Source organism: Canis aureus, chromosome 19, assembly GCF_053574225.1.
Source record: "Canis aureus isolate CA01 chromosome 19, VMU_Caureus_v.1.0, whole genome shotgun sequence".
Lineage (NCBI taxonomy): Eukaryota > Metazoa > Chordata > Mammalia > Carnivora > Canidae > Canis > Canis aureus.
In genome coordinates this window covers 35,333,727-35,353,795 of record NC_135629.1, presented here as the reverse complement: position 1 = coordinate 35,353,795, position 20,069 = coordinate 35,333,727, and the positions used below count along the sequence as shown (strand labels likewise).

Here is a 20,069-nt window from a genome sequence, read left to right as displayed (position 1 = left end):
GTAATTTCAGATTTGGAAATTATTTTGGGATTTAAACTAGAATAAATCAAATCTTAATAGGGCCAGGGGAAAAAAAAGATAAAATCTTGCCAAGAATCTGTGACACGGAAAAATTATATGGTACATGTTTACTTCTGTAAACTTGCAGAAGGAAATTGAGAGGTACTAATGTACTGACATCGCATCACTCAAATATTGCAAACAGGATACAGAATCATTAATAATCTTTGAACCAATATTCCCTTATTCAAAATTTTACAAAAAAAAAAAAAAAACCAACCACAGAGTTTTGGTAATAAATTCTAGAAAATTCAAAAAAGAATATTTTCCCTGAAAAATCATCTTATTTATTCTTAAAAGTTTTCAAGTAAAATCTTATATCTTTATAATTTAATATTAAAGTTATAATGTTATAATTTCTATCTAGCCATAAAATTATGGCTCTTCTTTTTAGCATCTCTATTTTTTTATGTAGTGCAATGGCTCTCAGATTACAGTGACCCCCACAATGACTTGATGTTCACTCCAGGAACTTGCTAAAGTTCAGAATCCCAGGGCCCCTCAAGGTTATGATTTAGTAGGTATAGATGGAACCTAATAATTTAGATTTTCAACAGGCACCTCCTGATGATTCTGACAAAGTAAAAGAAGCCTTCTCTAAGATACACTGGCTTTAAAAATCTGTGGGCCATTTAATCTAATGCCTTCCATTCTACAAATTTGAAGTGCTAGAAAAGAGAGTTATTTGCCAAGGTCATCCAGTTAGTTAATGGCAAGGCTGGGACTGACTCCTACCTTGGTCTTCTACCATTTGACCTCATTACTACAGTTTATAGACTATGATAATGGCAAATATAAGAGACATGCATTCTAGCTCCAAAATCTACCTCCTTGACTCCTGTGTGTAATACAGCTTTTCAGGAAGCTGAACTCCCAAAAGAAGAGGAATTAAATCTGCAGGAAGTAAAGAATATTCTAGGCTAGGTAATAGTGTATGCAAAAGGTCTAATGCAGGAAGGAACATGGTGGACTTGAAAAGCTAGGCCAGGGCAGCCCGGGTGGCTCAGCGGTTTAGCACCGCCTTCGGCCGAGGGCGTGATCCTGGAGTCCTGGGATCAAATCCCACATCAGGCTCCCTGCGTGGAGCCTGCTTCTCCCTCTGTCTATGTCTCTGCCTCTCTCTTTCTCTCATGAATAAATAAAATCGAAAGAAAGAAAAGAAAAGAAAAGAAAAGAAAAGAAAAGAAAAGCTAGGCCAGAATAGCTAGAATACAGAGAATGAGGGAAGAGAGATAGGGGACAAGGTTGGGAAAGAAAGAAGGAGGAAGAAAAAAGAGGGAAGGTAGAGGAAAGGAAGGAGAGAAGAAAAAGGGAAGGGGGGAGAGAAAATAAGAGGGAGAAAGGGAAAAAAGGTGGGAGAATGGGAAGGAGAGAGGAATAAGGCCAACAGGTTGAGAGGTAGCTGATCAGATATGAGCCAGATCAGATGAAGGGATAGACCATAAGGGTCAGGTTAAGGATTTTAGTTTTTATCAACCTAAGAACAATAACAAGCTAGTTAAAGTTTTTAACCAGGGCCAAATGTGATATGATCTGGTTTGCATTTCAAGGTTCTCCTGGCTTATTCAATGTGCCAAGTATACTGAGGAGGGCTAACATGAGAGTGGGAGGTCCAGCTGGGATGGAGTTTAGTGTAAGCCCATGGAGAAAAGTGGGCACATTTAAATGCATTTAGATCATCTCCTCCCAACCATGTTTCCCTAAATCCCCCACTTTTTAGCCCAAGCTCACCTTTTCTGACAAAGCCTCTTCAAGTGTTGCTAGCGCAGTATCCGTATTACTGGAATCCGTCTGCAAGGACTTGACTCTGTCTTTCAGATTGGTTAGTTGTTTATCTTTATCCCTAAGTTGTTCTTGCAAGTTTTCAATCTGAAAATAAAGATCACCACATTCAATGCATATTTTATTAAATATCCAAGGCCAAGATTCCTGAGGAGGACCTGTTGTTAAAAAATATACCTTAGCTTATGGGCATTGTCAGCATTGAGGTTACACTAACTTAGAATCATTTTGATGAGACCTCATCCTTCCATGTAATCAACTTCATATTTAAATGGTGATACAGATGAGTAGACCATCTCCTTCCATACAATATAAGCCTGTCAGACATGTAAACACTGTTATTTCTACCTATTTCTATTCCTCCTACCAGAACAATCCATAATCTAATCTTCATATAGTGAATCAGAGAAATACATATGCAGGATCTATTCATTCAGTGAAAAGACATATTAATTAGGTGCCCATTCTGCATCAAGCATCATATCAATATATGGCAGAACCTATGTAGTTATTCATATTCAGTCACTCCTTTATTCGGTATTAAACTTTCTGATATGCCAAATGTTGTCAAGTGGCTATTTCAAAGTAACCACATGAAAAGCCAAGTAGGTTATCATCAGTAGACTGTTAATGGGAAGAACTTGTGATATAAATCAAATGTAGCAAGTACTAAACACTCCATTTAGCAACTAAGTCATGTGCTGGCAACCAACCAGCCACTTTAATCCACTATCTGCAGCCTGAAATAAACACGCCAAATAGCTGATTATAACGCCTGCCCACGAGCAGCAGCAAGGACCTTTCCTGGGCATTGCGTGCATTATCATTCATGTTTTTATTCTCTGCTTTCAAACCATGTATTTCTTATCTAAGGATTAAAAAAAGCCCACTGTACAAACAATTTATTCATATTAAGGGTTTTAAAGTGACAAGTGAAAAAGGCAGTACAACTCTAAGATAAGTCCATTCAAAATATTTGTATTCTGCACACAGGCTTTCACAGGAAATCATTCCAAATGCATGTTTAACAATGTGTGACTTAAACAAATTTTTGGATTATTTGATTCATTTAGCATAAATCTGGAATGCAATACAAATAATGACAGAACTTGCAGCTACACGAGGAGGAGGACTAGAGGGTGACAGTAGAGGTGGTAGTAGTAGGAGCAGCAAAATCACCCTGAATGCAAAGACAATGACCCTGGTGACCCTCAACTGGCATGACATGGGACTTGGCTAATTTTTCCAGTGGCTACAATAGATTTGGACTAACAGATGGACTTTTCGCCTTCCTTCCTTTTTACTTTATCCCTTCCTTCTGCCTTTTCTTTTTCTCACCAATGTATCTTTTTAATAAGACATGTCTTCTGCCTTCAGACAAACATCCTGGAAACTCAAGTTATAAGTCAAATAGTTAACCCTCTCCTTCATCAAAATGCAATGTATTCTTGCCCACCTACAACTGTGAGAAAATTCACTGTCCCTCCAATGAAAACCCAGGAACTCAAAAGGCATAATTATCTGCAGTCAAAACAGAGCTTCCTCCATTCCAGACAAGTAAGTGTTCATGCAGTTTCACAACACCATAAATAAATATATGGGTGAGCAAGAATATGGATGGTTACATATCAGAATGATACTCATTATATAAAAGAAGCCAACAGCTGAGAGGATTGGCTCTTCAAGGAGAGTGTGTACTATTAGTTTGCATATACCCACACACACAGATATATCTGTATACACGGATATGTGTAGATTCATGGTGGTTCCAAGCAAACTGATGAGGTACCCCCTGTCACTCTGGGAGACAGTTCCCTGGACAGGACTGAGGATTTCTTCTTTCAGGCATGAGCTCTGGGGCAGCGGTAGGCAAGGATTTCAAGAGACTTTCGGCACTGGAAATAGAGGCTAAAAGACTCACTTATGACCTATGAAAGACTCCTTAGGGCCTCCCCAAATCCCTGAGAGGACTGAGACAGTTTAGGGTCAGAATCCTACCAGTATGCAGGCAAGGTAATATAATAACACTTGGTATTTTCCATTTTTTTAATATTACAGTGGATACTAATGGGTAGAAGATGGTTTAGTTTTGATTTTCATTTCCCTAATGAATCACGATGTTGAGTGATCTTTTTCATGTGCTTACTTAGCCATCTATATACTGTATACCTTTTGGAGAGAAATACCTATTCAAGCCTTTTGCCCATTTTAAAATCACATTGTTTGATTTTTGTTGTTGAGTTTTAGGAATTCTCTATATATTCTTCATATTAATCCCTATCACATATATAATTTATGAATATTTTCTCCAATTCTGTGGGTTGCCTTTTTACTCTGCTGATATTCTCTTAACATGTAAATTCTCCCCTTTGTACTGCTTTCCATTAAGTTCTGGGACATTGCACTTTTGTTTTCATTCACCTTTAAGTATTTTTCATTTCTCTTGTGAATTGTTTTGATCCATTCATTGTTTAAAAGTGTGTTGCTTAATTCCCACAAATCTACAAAATTTCCAGTTTTTCTGTTACTGATATCTAACCTCATCTTTTTTTTGTATATATATATTTTTTTATTGGAGTTCAATATGCCCAGATATAGCATAACACCCAGTGCTCAAGCCATCAAGTGCCCCCCTCAGTGCCCGTCACTCAGTCACCCCAACCTCCCACCCACCTCCCTTTCCACCACCCCTTGTTCGTTTCCCAGAGTTAGGGGTCTCTCATGTTCTATCACCCTCTCTGACATTTCCCACTCATTTTCTCTCCTTTCCCCTTTATTCCCTTTCACTATTTTTTATATTCCCCAAATGAATGAGACCATATAATTTTGTCCTTCTTCTGACTTCACTCAGCATAATACCCTCCAGTTCCATCCACGTTGAAGCAAATGGTGGGTATTTGTCATTTCTAATGGCTGAGTAATATTCCATTGTATAATATACATAGACCACAGCTTCTTTATCCATTCATCTTTCAATGGACATGGGGGTTCCTTCCACAGTTTGGCTATTGTGGACATTGCTGCTATAAACATTGGGGTGCAGGTGTCCTGCTGTTTCACTGCATCTATATCTTTGGGGTAAATCCCTAGCAGTGCAATTGCTGGGTCATAGGGTAGTTCTATTTTTAACTCTTTGAGGAACCTCCACACAGTTTTCCAGAGTAGCTATACAGTTCACAGTCCTACCCACAGTGCAAGAGGGTTCTCCTTTCTCCACACCCTCTCCAACATTTGTTGTTTCCCGTCTTGTTAATTTTCCCCATTCTCACTGGTGTGAGGTGGTATCTCATTGTGATTTTGATTTGTATTTCCCTGATGGCAAATGATGTGGAGCATTTTCTCATGTGCTTGTTGGCCATGTCTATGTCTTCCTCTGTGAGATTTCTGTTATGTCTTTTGTGGTTGGAGAAGATACCTTGTATAATATCCATCTTTTAAAATCTATTGAGACTTAACCTGTGAGCTGTCATAAGGTCTACCCAGGGGAATGTCCTCTGTGCACTTGAGAAAAATGCACATGCTGTCATTGTTGGGTAGAGTGTTCTGAATGTGTCTGTTAGATCTTACTGATTTATTGAATTGTTTAGGTCCTCTGTTTCCCTACTTAATTTCTTTCTGATTGTTTTATTATTGAGAGTGCAGTACTGAAATCTCCAACTATTATTGCAAAACTATCTTCTTCCTCTTTCAGTTCTATCAGCTTTTACTTCACATATTTTGATGGTCTGGCATTAGGTTCATAAATGCTTGTAATTGTCATATCTTCTTGTATTGAAACTTTCATTAATTTATAATGCCTTTGTCTCTTACAAACTTCTCTGACTTAAAGTCTGTTTTGTCTCTTTCAGGTACTACTTGCATAGAACATATTTCTCCATCCTTTCATTTTCAATCTATTTGTGTCTCTTGGATCTAAAGTCATTCCCTTGTAGACTGCATATAGTTGGACCATTGTGCAGAGGTTAGAGGGGTGTGTGTTTGTTTCTTTGTTCTTAGTTCATTCTGCCAATCTCTTACAATTAGAGTTTAATCCATTTACATTTAAAGGAATTACTGAAAGGGAGGGACTTATATCTGTCATTTTGCTATTTGTTTCTGTATACCTTATAATGTTTTTATTCCTCATTTCCTGCATTACTGTCTTCTTTTGTACCTACCTGGTATTTTGTAGTGAAATGATTAAATTCTATTATCATTTTGTATGTGTGTATATATACTACAGCTAGCTATTTTCTTTTTGGTTACCATGGGAATTACATGTAACATCCTAAATTTATGACAGTTAATTTTAACACTGAATTTATATCATCTTGGCTTCAATAACATACAAAAATCTCTGCTCTTCTATAACTCCATCTTCACCCCTTTTGGTTACCAATGTCACAAAATTTTATCTTTATACATTGTGTATTCCCAAACACAAATAATAATTCTTTTAAAGGTATTAGTGTTTTACATTATGTAAAAAATGAAACATGGAGTTACAAACCAAAGTTACAATAATACTAGCTTTTAGACTAATAAATTTTGTAATATATTAGTCTCTTAGATCATGTAGAAAACAAAAAGTGGAATTACATACCATCATTACAATAATACTAACTTTTATAATTGCCTATGTACTTAGCTTTATTGAGATATTTATTTCTTCACAAGGCTTTAAGTTACCATCTAGTGTCCTTTCATTTCAACCTGCACGACTTCCTCGAGCATTTCTTGTAAGGCAGCTACAATGGTAACAAATTCCTAAACTTTTGTTTTTTGGGAGAGTATCTTAATTTTTCCCCCACTTTTTTTTTTAAGATTTATTTATTCATAGAGACACAGAGAGAGACAGAGAGAGAGAGAGAGAGGCAGAGGCACAGACAGAGGGAGAAGCAGGATCCACGCAGGGGTCCCGACATGGGACTAGATCCCTGGTCCCCAGGATCATATCCCGGGCTGCAGGCATCGCCAAACCACTGCGCCAGCGGGGCTGCCCCTTCCCTCACTTTTAAAAAAATTTTTTATTCAAATTCAATTTAATTAACTTATAGTGTATTATTAGTTTCCAGGGTAGAATTTAGTGATTCATCAGTTATAAATAACACCCAGTGCTTATTACATCAAGTGTCCTCCTTAATGCCCATTAGCCAGTTACCCCGTCTCCCCACACACCTCCCCTCCAGCAACTCTCACTTTGTTTCTTCATATAGTTAAGAGTCTTTTATTGTTTGCCTCTCTTTTGAAGAACAGTTTTTCTGTTTATAGGATTCTTGGTTTAGCACTTTGATTATATCAGCTCATTGCCTTCTGACCTCCAAAGTTTCTGATCAGAAGTCTGCTTATCACCTTATTTAGGATCCCTTACAAGTGACAAGCCACTTCTCTCTTGATATTTTCAAATGTATATCTGTCTCTATATTTCAAAAGTTTGATTATAATGGGTCTTGGTGTGGGCACCTTTGAATTAATCTTTCTGGGAGTTTATTGAGCTTCCTGGATATAATTAAATTTGGAAAGTATCAACCATTATTTCCTCAAATATTCTTTTTGCACCTCTCTCCTCTTTCTGGGACTCTTATAATATGTGTGTTTGTTCACTTGATGATGCCCCACAGGGCTCTCAGGTTCTCTTTATTTTTCTTCAATCATTTCTTTTTGTATCAAGTTCATTGATTATTTCTTGTCTCTGCTCAAAGTTGCCTTTGATTCCTTATACTGAATTTTTCATTTCAGTTATTGTAATTTTCAGCTCCAGAATTTTGTTTTGGTTTGAGTTTTCTATCTTTTCATTGATGTTTCCATTTTGCACATACATTATTTTCTTTACTTTTCCCACATCTCCCATTTATTCTTTGAGCACCTTTAAGAGTATTGTTTTAAAATCTTTGTCTAATAGATTTGCCATCAAGTCTTCTCAGGGTCAGTTTCTGTCATTTTTTTCCTTTGAACAGATCATCATACTGTCCAGCTTTCTGAATGCCTTGTGATTTTTGTTGTTGTTGAAAACTGTTGTGGAAACTCATAATGTGGTAACTCTGGAAATCAGATTTTCTCCATTTCCCACGGTGTGCTATTTTTTCTTACCATTTTTATTGTTTGGAGTTTGTCATTACTGTTGTTGTTATTGTTTTTGTAGGATATCTCCGTGCAAAGATTAGTCTGAGGTATAAATATGAGGTCTTCTTGGGTCCTTTCTGAGCCTATGCCTTTTCCCAGGTATGTGTCACAACTTTTCTAATTTTCTTTATATATATAATTGTCCACGAATGCCCTAATCTTCAATGTATGGCTCTCAAAAGAGAAAAAGAGAAAATGAATGAGGAGGAAAAAGGACTGCCAGCCCACCAAGTCCCTGGAAGTCAGTTCAGCAGAGGAGATAGGATGTGTACCAATGGCGGGAGGGACAACAACAATGGCTGCTGACTCTGACTGCACCTCTGAGATGAGAAGCAACAATCAATGATCAGAACACAAATCCTTGATATTTGGAAGGTGGTTTCTTTTTGCTTGCCCTGGCTCCTATAAGCTGTGTGTGGGCTGTTCCAGGCACACATGTTCAGTTGCCTGCCACTAGACTAAAGGGTGGGAAATGGTTAGCTTTCACTGTGTTAAGAGCTAATATTGTCCAAAATCAATGGCATTTTACCATCTAAGCCTTCCTCTAGAAGTTGTAAGCCTTCCATAGACTCCAGAGTTCCAAAATAGTTACATCAGACAGATTCTGACAGTGCCATTGTTGTCTAGATGGAGAGATAAAATACTGGTGCCTCCTATTCTTCCATCTTCTTAGAATCCTCCTTCAGAAATACCCTTTATATAATACCAAGGAAAACACAAAACTGATCCACTAATACAGGATCCACTAAACGATGGATTTAAATACAAATATTTAAATCAACCCATTTGTATTGGGTTTCCATTACTGCATAAAATAGTACCACAAACTTTGCGGGTTAAAACAACATGAATTTATTGCCCCACAATCTATAGATCAGAAGTCCAAGCATGGTATAATTGGTTTCTCTTCCTATGGTCTCAGAAAGTTGACATCAAAGATCAAACAGGCTGAGTTCTCATCTGAACTTAGGATCCTCTTTCAAGATCATTCAGGTTGTTGGCATTATTTAGTTCATTACTGGCTATTGGCCAGCAGTTGCTCTCAGCAACTAGAACTTGCCTTAGATCCTTTCTACATGCCCCTAACCATCTTCAGAACTAGCAACAGAGAACCTCTTACATGTCAAATCCCCTCCCCCATGTTTTGAATTTTTCTGAGTTTTCTGTCTCTGACCTCTAGACTCAGATTTACAATGCTCAGGTGATTAGTATAATCTCACTTTTCGTTAACTCAAGGTCAACTGAATAGGAACTTTAATTACATCTGCAAATTTTCTTTTGCATAAAATGTAATCTAAACATTGACATAACACCCATGTCATGAGGGCCATCCTAGAATTCAGGTTACTAAACCCATATATTTCATCTATAACAAAAACATAGTAGTCTTTTAAAAGATTCCTTGAACAAAGAATTCTGCAAGAGAAATTTATCCAAATCTGAAGAATTAATTATAATGGGATGTGTGACATTTTAAGTAGTATTTCTGATGTAGCCATTTTTACACAGCTTAAAATTAAAATTAACTTTAAGCTTATAAAAAGTTAGGTAATGGATACACCAGACCTCTTCACTACAAGCCAGGCACTGCCCTAAATACTTGGTTTTTTAAAAACTTTTTATAATGAGATAATTGATATTTCCATGCACTTATAAGAAGCAATGTAAACTGATCCCTTACTCTTGTTACTCAGTTTCCTTTAGTAGTAACATAACTATAGCACAGTATCACAACCTGGAAATTGATATTCATACAATCCATTGATCTTATTCAGGTGTCACCATTTTTATATGCACTCATTGAAGTGAGTATATGTCTGTGTCTGATTTAGTTCTATGCAATTTTATTATATGTATAGATTCATGTGACCACCACCAAAGTCAGGATACAAAACAATTCCATCTCCCAAAAGATCCCTTGTGCTGTCCTTTTGTAATTGCACCCACTTATCTCTGTCTCTGTCCCCATGTCTAACCTCTGGCAACAATGAATCTGTCCTATATTCTACAACTTTGTCATTTCATAAATGTTACATAAAAGTAGGCACACAGTATATAACATAACTTCTGGCATTGTTTGTTAGTTTTTTTTTCCACTCAGTATGATTCTCTGGAAACCTGTCTAAGTTGTTATCTTTATCAATAATTTGTTCTCTTTTATTACTAAGTAGTAGTCCATGGTATGGATATACTAGCCTGTTTAACAATTCACCTGTTAAAGGATGTTTCAGCTGTTTCTGGTTTGGGGCTATTACAAATAGCCTACTATAAACATTCACGTGTAAGTTTTTTCTATGAATATAAATTTTCATTTAGCTGAGATAAATGCCACCGGAGTAAAATTTCTGGGTCATAAGAACTTGCGATTTTAGCTGTATAAGCAACTGTCAAACTGTTTTCCAGAGTGGCTATACCATTTTACATTCCCACCAGCAATGTAGGAATGATCTAGTTTTTCTACATTCCCACCAACACTTAGTGTTGTCATTACTCCTTGTTTTAGTAATTCTGATAGATATATAGTGACATCTCATTGTAGTTTTATTTTGCATTTCCCTAATGGTTAATGAGTTGAACATCTTTTCATTGGCTTATTTGCCATCTGTGCACATTCTCTACAGTTAATATCTATCTGTTCATGTCTTTCAGCCATTTTCTAATTGGATTGGTTTTGGTTTTGTTTTACTGTTGATTTTGCAGTTCTTTTGAGAGTATTCTAGATACCAATCGCTTATAAGATAATATGGTTTACAATTACTTTCTCCCAGTCTGTATCCTTTCTTTTCATCCTCTTAATAGGATGTTTCAAACAGCAGAAAGTCCAGTTTATTTTTTTTAAAGATATTATTTATTTATTCATGAGAGACACAGAGAGAGAAAGAGAGAGAGAGGCAGAGACACAGGCAGAGGGAGACACATGCAGGGAGCCCGACATGGGACTCAGTCCCGGGACTCCAGGATCACGCCCTGGCCCGAAAGCAGGTGCCAAACCGCTGAGCCACCCAGGGATCCCCCAGAAATTCCAATTTAGAGATCATGCTGTTAATGAACTCATTGCTTTGCTTTAGATTCTGAAGATTTTATCCTATAGTTTTTCTAATACCTTTACAGGTTCATGTTCTACAGTTGAGTCCATGGTTTACTTTGAGCTAATTTTTATATAAGATATGAGGATTGGGTCAATGTTCATTTGTATTGCCTTTAGATATCCAGTTGATCAAACACCATTTGTTAAAAAATCTATTCTTCCTCCATTGAAATGTCTTTGCACTATTGACAAATATCAATTAGGCATTGTTGTGTGGGTATATATCCGGATTCTCTATTCTGTCCCACTGACCTACCTATCACTCCAATAATAGGAGATTTTCTTGATTACAGTAGCTATATAGTAAGAACTAATATCACCTTTTTTTTTTCAAGAATGTTTTAGCCAATCTAGGACTTGTGCCTTTCCATAAAAAATATGTAATAAGCCTGTTTATGTCAACAAAAATCCTTGGAGTTTTGAAAGGAATTTCATTAAACCTATAGCTCAATTTGGGAAGAAGTAATACCTTTAATATGTTTTCAAAACCATAAATACAGTCCATATCCTCTTTGATTTTTTTCATTAACATTTTATAAATTTCAGCATACAGATCCTGTACATGTTTTGGTAAATTTATTTCTAAATATTTCATTTTCTTTGGAAATTTAATTTATTATTTTTAAATTTATTATTTATTAATTTATTATTTATTAATTATTTATAACAAACATAATAATATATAATAATAAATACATAAGAATTTATTATTAAATTTATTTATTTAATTTTATTTTGTACATATTCATTTTAGTATATGGAAATGTAATAATTTTTGTTTGTTGATCTTATATCCTGAGATTTTACTGAAATCACTTATCAACTCTAGTTTTTTTTTTTCCTTTTAAATATACTCTGCAATTTTCTTTTTCTTTTTTTAAGATTTTATTTTTTTTTTAATTTTTATTTATTTATGATAGAGAGAGAGAGAGAGAGGCAGAGACACAGGCAGAGGGAGAAGCAGGCTCCGTGCACCGGGAGCCCGACGTGGGATTCGATCCCAGGTCTCCAGGATTGCGCCCTGGGCCAAAGGCAGGCGCCAAACCGCTGCGCCACCCAGGGATCCCTGCAATTTTCTATATAGACAATCATGTCATCTGCAAAAAAGGATGGGTTTTTGTTTTTTGTTTTCTTATCACAGTGGTGAGAACTTCAGAGTACTATGTTACATCCTTGCCTTTTACCTGAATTTAGGGGAAATATATTTAGTTTTAATAATAAAAGACAGATGTTAGCTGTGGCTTTTTTGTATATGTTCCTTATCAAGCTGAGATGGTTCCCCTCTATTCCTAACTTGTTTAGAGTTTTTAATCATGAGTGTTGAATTTTATAAAATGCTTTTTCTATATTAATATGATTATATTTTTACATTTTTTATTCTTTATTCTGTTCATATATCATGGATTACAATGATTGATTTTTTTCAATGATTGATTTTTAAATGTTGAACCAGCCTTGTACAACTGAGACAAATCCCACTTTGTCATGATATATTATTCTTTTAATAAATTTTTGCATTTGATTTTCTAATATTTTGTTGAGGGGTTTAAATTTTTGCATTTGATTTTCTAATATTTTGTTGAGGGGTTTTTATTTAAGTTCATGAGACATAGTGGGCTGTGGTTTAAGTGGTGGGGGATTTTGCTTTTTTTATTGTATTATTTTGTTTCAGGTATCAAGGTAATACTATCCTCATAAATTAGTTGAAAAACATTCTCTCTTCTCAATTTCAGGAAGAAATTGAGTATAATTGGTGTTAATTCTTTAACTGTTTTGTAAAATTCTCCAGTGAAGCTATCTGGGCCTAGAAACATCTTTTGTAGAAGCATTTAAATTAAAAGTTCAATTTATCTAACAGTTATAAGATTATTCAAGTTATGTATTTCGTCTTGGTTAAGTTTTGATAGTTTGTCCTGAGCCAAAACCAAAAGTCAGATGCTTAACCAACTGAGTCACCCAGGTACCCCTCCTCTATCAATTTTTTAAGGGCTATGAAATATGTAATGATATCTCTTGCTTCATTTCTGATATTGGTGATTTTCATCCTCTCTCTTTCATATTTCTCAGTGGTGCTGGAGGTTTACCAATTTTACTGATTTTTTCAAAGCAGCAGCTTTTATTAATTTTTTTTGTTTCCATGTTTTCAATTTTATTGATTTCTGCTTTACTATTATTCTTCCTTATACTTCCTTTGGGTTTATTTTGTTCTTTTTCTGGTTTATTGAGGTAGAAACTTTGATTATTCATTTGCAACATTTCCTCTTTTCTAATGTAGCCATTTAATCCCATAAATATCCCTTCAGCACTGTTTTAGTTGCATCCCACAAATTTTTGATATATTGTATTTTCATTTTCATTCAGCTAAGTGAATATTTTTCCTTTCTGACTTCATCTTTGAGGCATAGATTATCAAATACTTAATGTCTTTGTTGATTTTTTTTAAGATTTTAATTTTAAAAAATTAAATTTTTTAGTTTATATTTATATATTAAATTAAATTATATATAATTTATATATTTAATTTTAATTTTTTTAGGTAATCTCTACACCCAATGTGGGTGTGAACCCACAACCTCAAGATTGAGAGTCATATAATTTATCAACTGAGCCAACCAGGCACCCCTACTTAGCATCTTTGAACCATGGATTACTTGTAGATTCTCGTATCCTTCTATTACTGAATTTTAGTTGGATTCCATGATGGTGATAGAACATACTGTATGTATTCAATTCTTTCAAATAGTTCAGGTTTATTTTACAACCCGGAATATGCTCTATCTTAATCAATGTCACATGTGCACTTGAAAAGAACATACAGTTCACAGTTGTTGGGTAGAGTCTTCTATAAATATCAATTAGCTTTTATTAGTTGATAGAGCTATTCAGTTTGTATCTTTGCTAATTTTCTGTCTTTAATTTTATCAATTGCTGATAGTGAGGTGTGGAAGTCCCCAATTATAATTCTGAATTTGTGTATTTCTCTTTTCAGTTCTGTCAGTTTTTATTTCATATATTTTGTTTGGTACATACACCTTGAAGATCACTATGTCTTCTTGGCAAATTATTTCCTTTATTATATAATGTCTCCTACTGTTCCTAGTAATTTTCTTTGCTCTGAAATTAATCTGGTTTTCTTTTTTTTAGATTTTATTTATTTATTTGCTTGTTTATTTATTTTTATTTATTCATGAGAGACATAGAAAGAGAGAAAAGGCAGAGACACAGGCAGAGGGAGAAGCAGGCTCCATAGAAGCCTGATGTAGGTATTGATCCCGAGACTCCAGGATCATGCCCTGAGCCAAAGGCCAACGCTCAACCACTGAGCCACCCAGATATCCCTTTAATTTGGTATTAATGTAACCATTTCTCCTTTTTAAAAATTAATGTTAGGAGCACCTGGGTGGCTCAGTTAGTTAAGCATTCAAGTCTTGATTTTGGCTCAGGTTGTGAAATCTCAGGGTTATGAGATCAAGTCCTCTGTTGGGCTCTGTACTAGGTATGCAGCTTGCTTAAGATTCTCTCTCTCCCTCTCCTTTTGCACCCCCCCCCCATTTTCTCTATTGCTCTCTCTCTTAAAAAAAAAAAAAGTTAACATGATCTATCTTTTTCTGTTCTATTATTTTCAACCTACAATGTCATTATGTTTGAGGTGAATTTCCTACAGACAGCATACAATTGTGTCATGGGTTTTTTGGGTTTTTTGGATCCACCTGCATAATCTCTTTTAATTGGTATACTTTGACCATTTACATAAAGTAATTTCTGATATATTAGGGCTTAAACCTACCATTTTATTATTTGTTTTATGTTCATTTCCTCCATTTCTTTTTTGTTACTGGATATATATTTAGGAATCTGTCTTCATTTACATATACTATTTTTGCATATAGAGTTTTGTATATTTTCTTAGCAACTGCTGTATGTGGTACAATTTACATATGAAACATGTCATAACTTACTGATATAAATGTTTTTCCATTTCAAGTGGAGTACCAAAATTTCACTTACTTAAGGTCATTTTACCTTCCCCACCTTTTAAATCCAATTGCCTCATTATTTCCTCTACATACATGAGTACAACAGATATTGCTATAATATTTTCAACTGTCAAATATGATTTGTAAAAATTATGAGAATGAAGAGAGTTCATATTTATCCGTATTTTTCCAATCCACTCTCCTTTTTCTTTTTTTCAATTTTTTTTTTAATGTAAATTCAACTTGCCAGCATATAGTATAACACCCACTGCTCATCCCATCAGGTGCCCTCCTCAGTGCCCATCATCCATTTATCCCAACCTCCCATCCACCTCCCTTTCCCTTTGTTTCCCAGAGTTAGGAATCTCTCATGGTTTGTTTCCTCTAATTTTTCCCACTCAGTTCCCCTCTTTCCCTGTATGAGCAAAATCCACGTATGAGCAAAATCATATGATGATTGTTGCTTGGACGTGGATGGAACTGGAGGTTATTATGTTGAGTGAAATAAGTCAATCGGAGATGGACAATCTTTCTTTTTTCTGAAGTTCAAATCCTGCTGTTATCATTTCCTTTCTGTTTAGACTTTCTTTTAGCCATTGTTCAAGAGTAGAACGGCTAGTGACAAACACTCTTGGTTTTCCCTTGTCTAAAAATGTCTTTATTTCCCTCTTCATTCCTGATGGATAGTTTTACCAGATAGTTTATGGCTGGCAGTTTTTTTTTTTCTTTCTGTACTTTAAAAATATGTCAGTTGTGTCTGGCCTCTATGGTTTCAGAGGAGAAATCCACTGTCATTTGAGTTGATATCCATCCCCCTATAAAAAATGAGTAATTTCTCTCTGGTTATCTAAAGATTTTTTTTCTTTGTCTTAATTTTTAGATGTTTGTCATGTGCCTTTGGGCTTATCCCATTTGGGGTTCACTCATCTTTTTAAATCTGGAGGTTTATATCTTTTGCCAAATTTGGAAAGTTTACAGCTATTATTTCTTCAAATATTTATTTAGTTCCATATTCTTTCTCATCTCTTTCTAGGGTTTTGATGATACGGTAGATCTTTTGTTATATAATCACAGTTCCCTGAGATCTGTTTATTTATTTTCCAGTATAGTTTTTCTCTGTTGTTCAGATTAAGTTCTATCAATCTGTTCTCAAGTTCACAGATTCTGCATTCTGTCATTTCCATTCTACTATGGAATCCTTCCAGTAAGGCTTTCCATTTTTTCAAAGAAATTTATAATTACTTGTTCAATCAATTTTATGATAATTTTTTAAAATTTTTTGTCAGATAATTCCAATATTTGATTCATCTTAGTGTTGGCATTAGTTGTCTTCTCTCATTCAAATTGTGCCTTTTCTGGCTCTTGGTATGAGGAGTAATATTCTATTAAATCCTGGACATTTTGGATATATGTTAGATTTGTTTTGTTTTCCTATTTATATCTTCCATTTTAGCAAGCAGTCACCTTGTTTCAGGTTAGCATGTGGGTTCTGGGTGACCTCCATGGCTTGCTGACATTGCTACAAGGGGCAGGACAGCTCTCTGGTACCAGGGGCTTGAAAGCTGGGAATAGGTTGACCTGCCTTGACTCCACTGATGAAGCTGCTGTGGGCAGCTTGAGCCTGCCACTGCTGGCAGGTGTGAGATGGGGAACATGTTGGTACTCTGGGACTCTGCTAGCAATGCCATTGTGGGCAGAATGGGCTGGTGCTTAGTCCCAGGTGGGACTTCCCTTTCCCAGTCCTTTGGCCAGAGAGAACAGGCATTTCTTTTTTTCTTTTCTTTTTTTTTTTATTTTAAAAGATTTTATTTATTTATTCATGAGAACACACAGAGAGGATTGAGAGAGAGAGAGGCAGAGACACAGGCAGAGGGAGAAGCAGGCTCCATGCAGGGAGCCCGACGTGGGACTCGATCCCGGGTCTCCAGGATCACGACCTGGGCTGAAGGCGGCGCTAAACCGCTGAGCCACCCGGGCTGCCTGAGGCATTTCCTTCTCTTCATCCCTTCCTCCCTTCTAATCTCTTTCTCTCATCCTTCATCCTTCCTTCTTTTCATCTATTTTCTCTTGGCAGTTCAGGGTTGCAGGGCTCTCCAAATCCCAGGCAGGGATATATGAAAAACAAGTATAAAACCCAGGGAACTCATCATGGTATTCAATTCCTGAGGCCCCTAACCAATCCTTCTTCTATCCCAACTTTCAGAGTCCTTTTATGATTGTCTGTTGAATTATTTCTAAGCAATCTAAATTAAGTTGTATTTAGAGAGAAGGAGAAGGGAAATGTGAGTTTATGCTATCTTATCCCAGAACTGGAAACCACCAAACACTTTTAAGAAATGGATTAATTTGCTCTTCAAAATCCCATCATGGATTTAAAATGAAAAGAAGCAAAGAAACTTGGTAAGGTGACCCAGATAACTAGTGGTGATGGGGGAATTCATACTCAAATTGTCCAACTGAGGCCCCAGCACTGCTTCAGTTTCCTCATGGCTGCCCCAGAAGTCTTTAGAGCAGTAACTCTCAGCCCGCTTCCTGCACTACTACCTCAGTGGTCTACTCCCACCAGATGATAGAGGGAAGAGAGCCAGAGTCTAGCTGGGCAGTTGAGTAGTTTCAGAACCTGATTCCTTCATTTGAGATTCACTCCTGAGTGGCATGAAGCTACATAGCAAGTGAATTCAAACAAACTCAAGCAAACTCACTGTGTTGGTAAATATTCTCTTGGCCAAAATGCCAAACGCAAAGTGAAGAAAAGGATTTGCATGATATCACTAGCAGCTACATTTCTTATCATGGAGCTCGCACATGGTAGATCCTCGGTAAATAATTCTTGACTGTAATCAAAATGAACCAGCCCTTTAAATACTGGATGAGGCTTGGCTCAAATTACCTCCCACTAGACAGTGTTCCTGAGAACAAACAACCATACCATGACACCCTGTGGAATATTTGAGATACTGCACTTTGCAAGTTCTACCAAAGTTCAAATTCAAAAGGACAGAGTTAAAACAGAAAAGACAATAGCTCCCCAAAATGCATAATCAATATTTAAAAGTCTAGAATGCTTTTTTGTCATCAGCAGTCTGACCCCAATGGATAAGCACTCTAAAATAAAAGTGCCTGTTTCCCATACTTGGTGCTTATCTGAATTCCAGAGCACTTATATGATTTCCTTTCCTTTAAAACTAATTTTAAAATGTGATCCAAACTCTAACCAAGACAACATGTTCCCAAATAGTATGGTATTTTGTGTAATCTTTCCTATAGACATAAAATTATTAGGCAACAAATTTAAAACATCCCAATTCGTTCTAAAATGGAACATCCTGAAAATGTCCGAAGATAAAATGACAGGCATGGTCTAAGGAAGCATCTAGAAATTCTCATGATGTAAAAATATTAATAAGTGATTACTGTGGATAAGATCTCCATGGTTTGCTAATCACAGCAAAATCTACTAAGAGAATGGCAGTTTGGTTAAGAGGTCTGAGCCTCCTAAACAGAAAAAACTCCTTACATTGTGTAAACTCATTTCTGCTGAATGTCTTCATAGTCAGAAAGAAGATTTTACTTTTGTTTTCCACATTAAAAAAACCCTGAAGACCCATTAAATTTAGAGTGCAAAGTATCCCCATGTTTTAATATTTTGTATTCCCCCAAATAAAAGAAAAAGCAAAGCATAAACAAGGGAATCATTATATGTAGCAAAAGTACATTTGCAAACACACTGAACAGGAAATAATTAGGAACTTTTTATGACACTAATTTTATCTGAAAGTCATAGCTATATACATTATACAGCTTTAGTATCAATTTTCAACCATGTATATACCTTTCATATTTATGGACTTTTTAATTTATTCAAATAGTAGCTGACATCAGAAAAATTGGTCTACTTCTTCAAACACACAAAACACAGAAAACAGGAATTAAAAAGGAAATAATGGGACACATAGAAAGAAAGACATAAAATATTTAAAGTCTCATGAAAACTATATATAGGTGATTCTGAGAAAGATACAACAGATCTTCTGTAGATTTTCGTTTACGTATTTTCTTTTAATAGTTACAGATTTAATTTCCACTCTAACTGTTCTAAACTTAAAATTTAGTTAGCAAGATACTACTTGCCTTTCATGCTTGTTTTGTTGCTATCTAAGTCCTAGGCTGCTATTCAACTAATTCAATTCTGCAATTCACCTAACTTTAAATTTTAAGTGTGTCATATAATATTTGGCTATTTAACTAATGAATATTTTAGTAATTAAAAATTACTATTAAGATCACCAAAAAAAAAAATCATTAAACTCTTTGGGATAAAAGTCTTTTCCTGTCTACACACTGTCAATAAACAAAGTGCTAATCTTGTCACTTTTTTGGCCACTGTCTCAGGAATGCTTCTTAAGTACTCAAAGGATTAAATTAAATCTCACCTGCAGACAGGCTTTTCAATTCAGCCGAAAACCTAGTTCTCAAAGGAAAATTACTTTCATCATCTTAAGTTAAAACCAATGATTCTATCCTTTGGAATTTGCAAGAAAATAGCAGCATCAAAGAAAACAATTCACTTCAAGAGAGTTTGTTCTTCAAGACTGTCTAAAAGAATTATTTCAGAGAGAATTCGTTTTAGGAAATATTTTCTCAAGGTCTTTCTAAGAGCGCCATAAAATTGTGTCATTTAAATTACTTCAAGTTGATGTCTTTTCACAATTTTGACTGTCTTTTTGGGGTTTTAGGAAGCTTTTTTTTTAAAGAATTTTTTTATTTATAGTTGTTTTGAACTCTAAGTTTGGCTTATGGTCTTCTATTTTTTTTAAAAGAGATTATATAATTTTATGAGCTAAACATTTGAAACTCATGAAGGGAATAAAAGTAAAAGATGTATTTCTTTTGAATTCAAAAATGAAATAATAGAAGAAACTGAATTTGAGATTAAAAGTACATATGCATTTGGGGAAAAAATGACAGCACTCTAGCTAGTACCCAAGCAACTATTTTCCAACTTAAAATATTCTATGTTCTTTAATTTAAGAAATACTTAATAGGATAAAATATTCATA

The 20,069-nt window shown here is 35.3% G+C and overlaps 1 protein-coding gene across 24 annotated transcripts in view; it reads right to left on the bottom strand.

Annotated features, from left to right (window-relative positions):
* ERC2 (ELKS/RAB6-interacting/CAST family member 2) overlaps positions 1-20,069 on the bottom strand; it is a 904,101-nt gene that overhangs the window by 481,651 nt on the left and 402,381 nt on the right. For all 24 annotated transcript variants that reach the window (XR_013357839.1, XR_013357837.1, XR_013357838.1 and 21 more), the window contains one exon: positions 1,792-1,929. Coding sequence is in view for 21 of the 24 variants with exons in the window: in XM_077858464.1 (XP_077714590.1) it covers positions 1,792-1,929 (138 nt within the window). In the remaining 3 variants the exon portion in view is untranslated. The remainder of the gene's footprint in view (positions 1-1,791; positions 1,930-20,069) is intronic.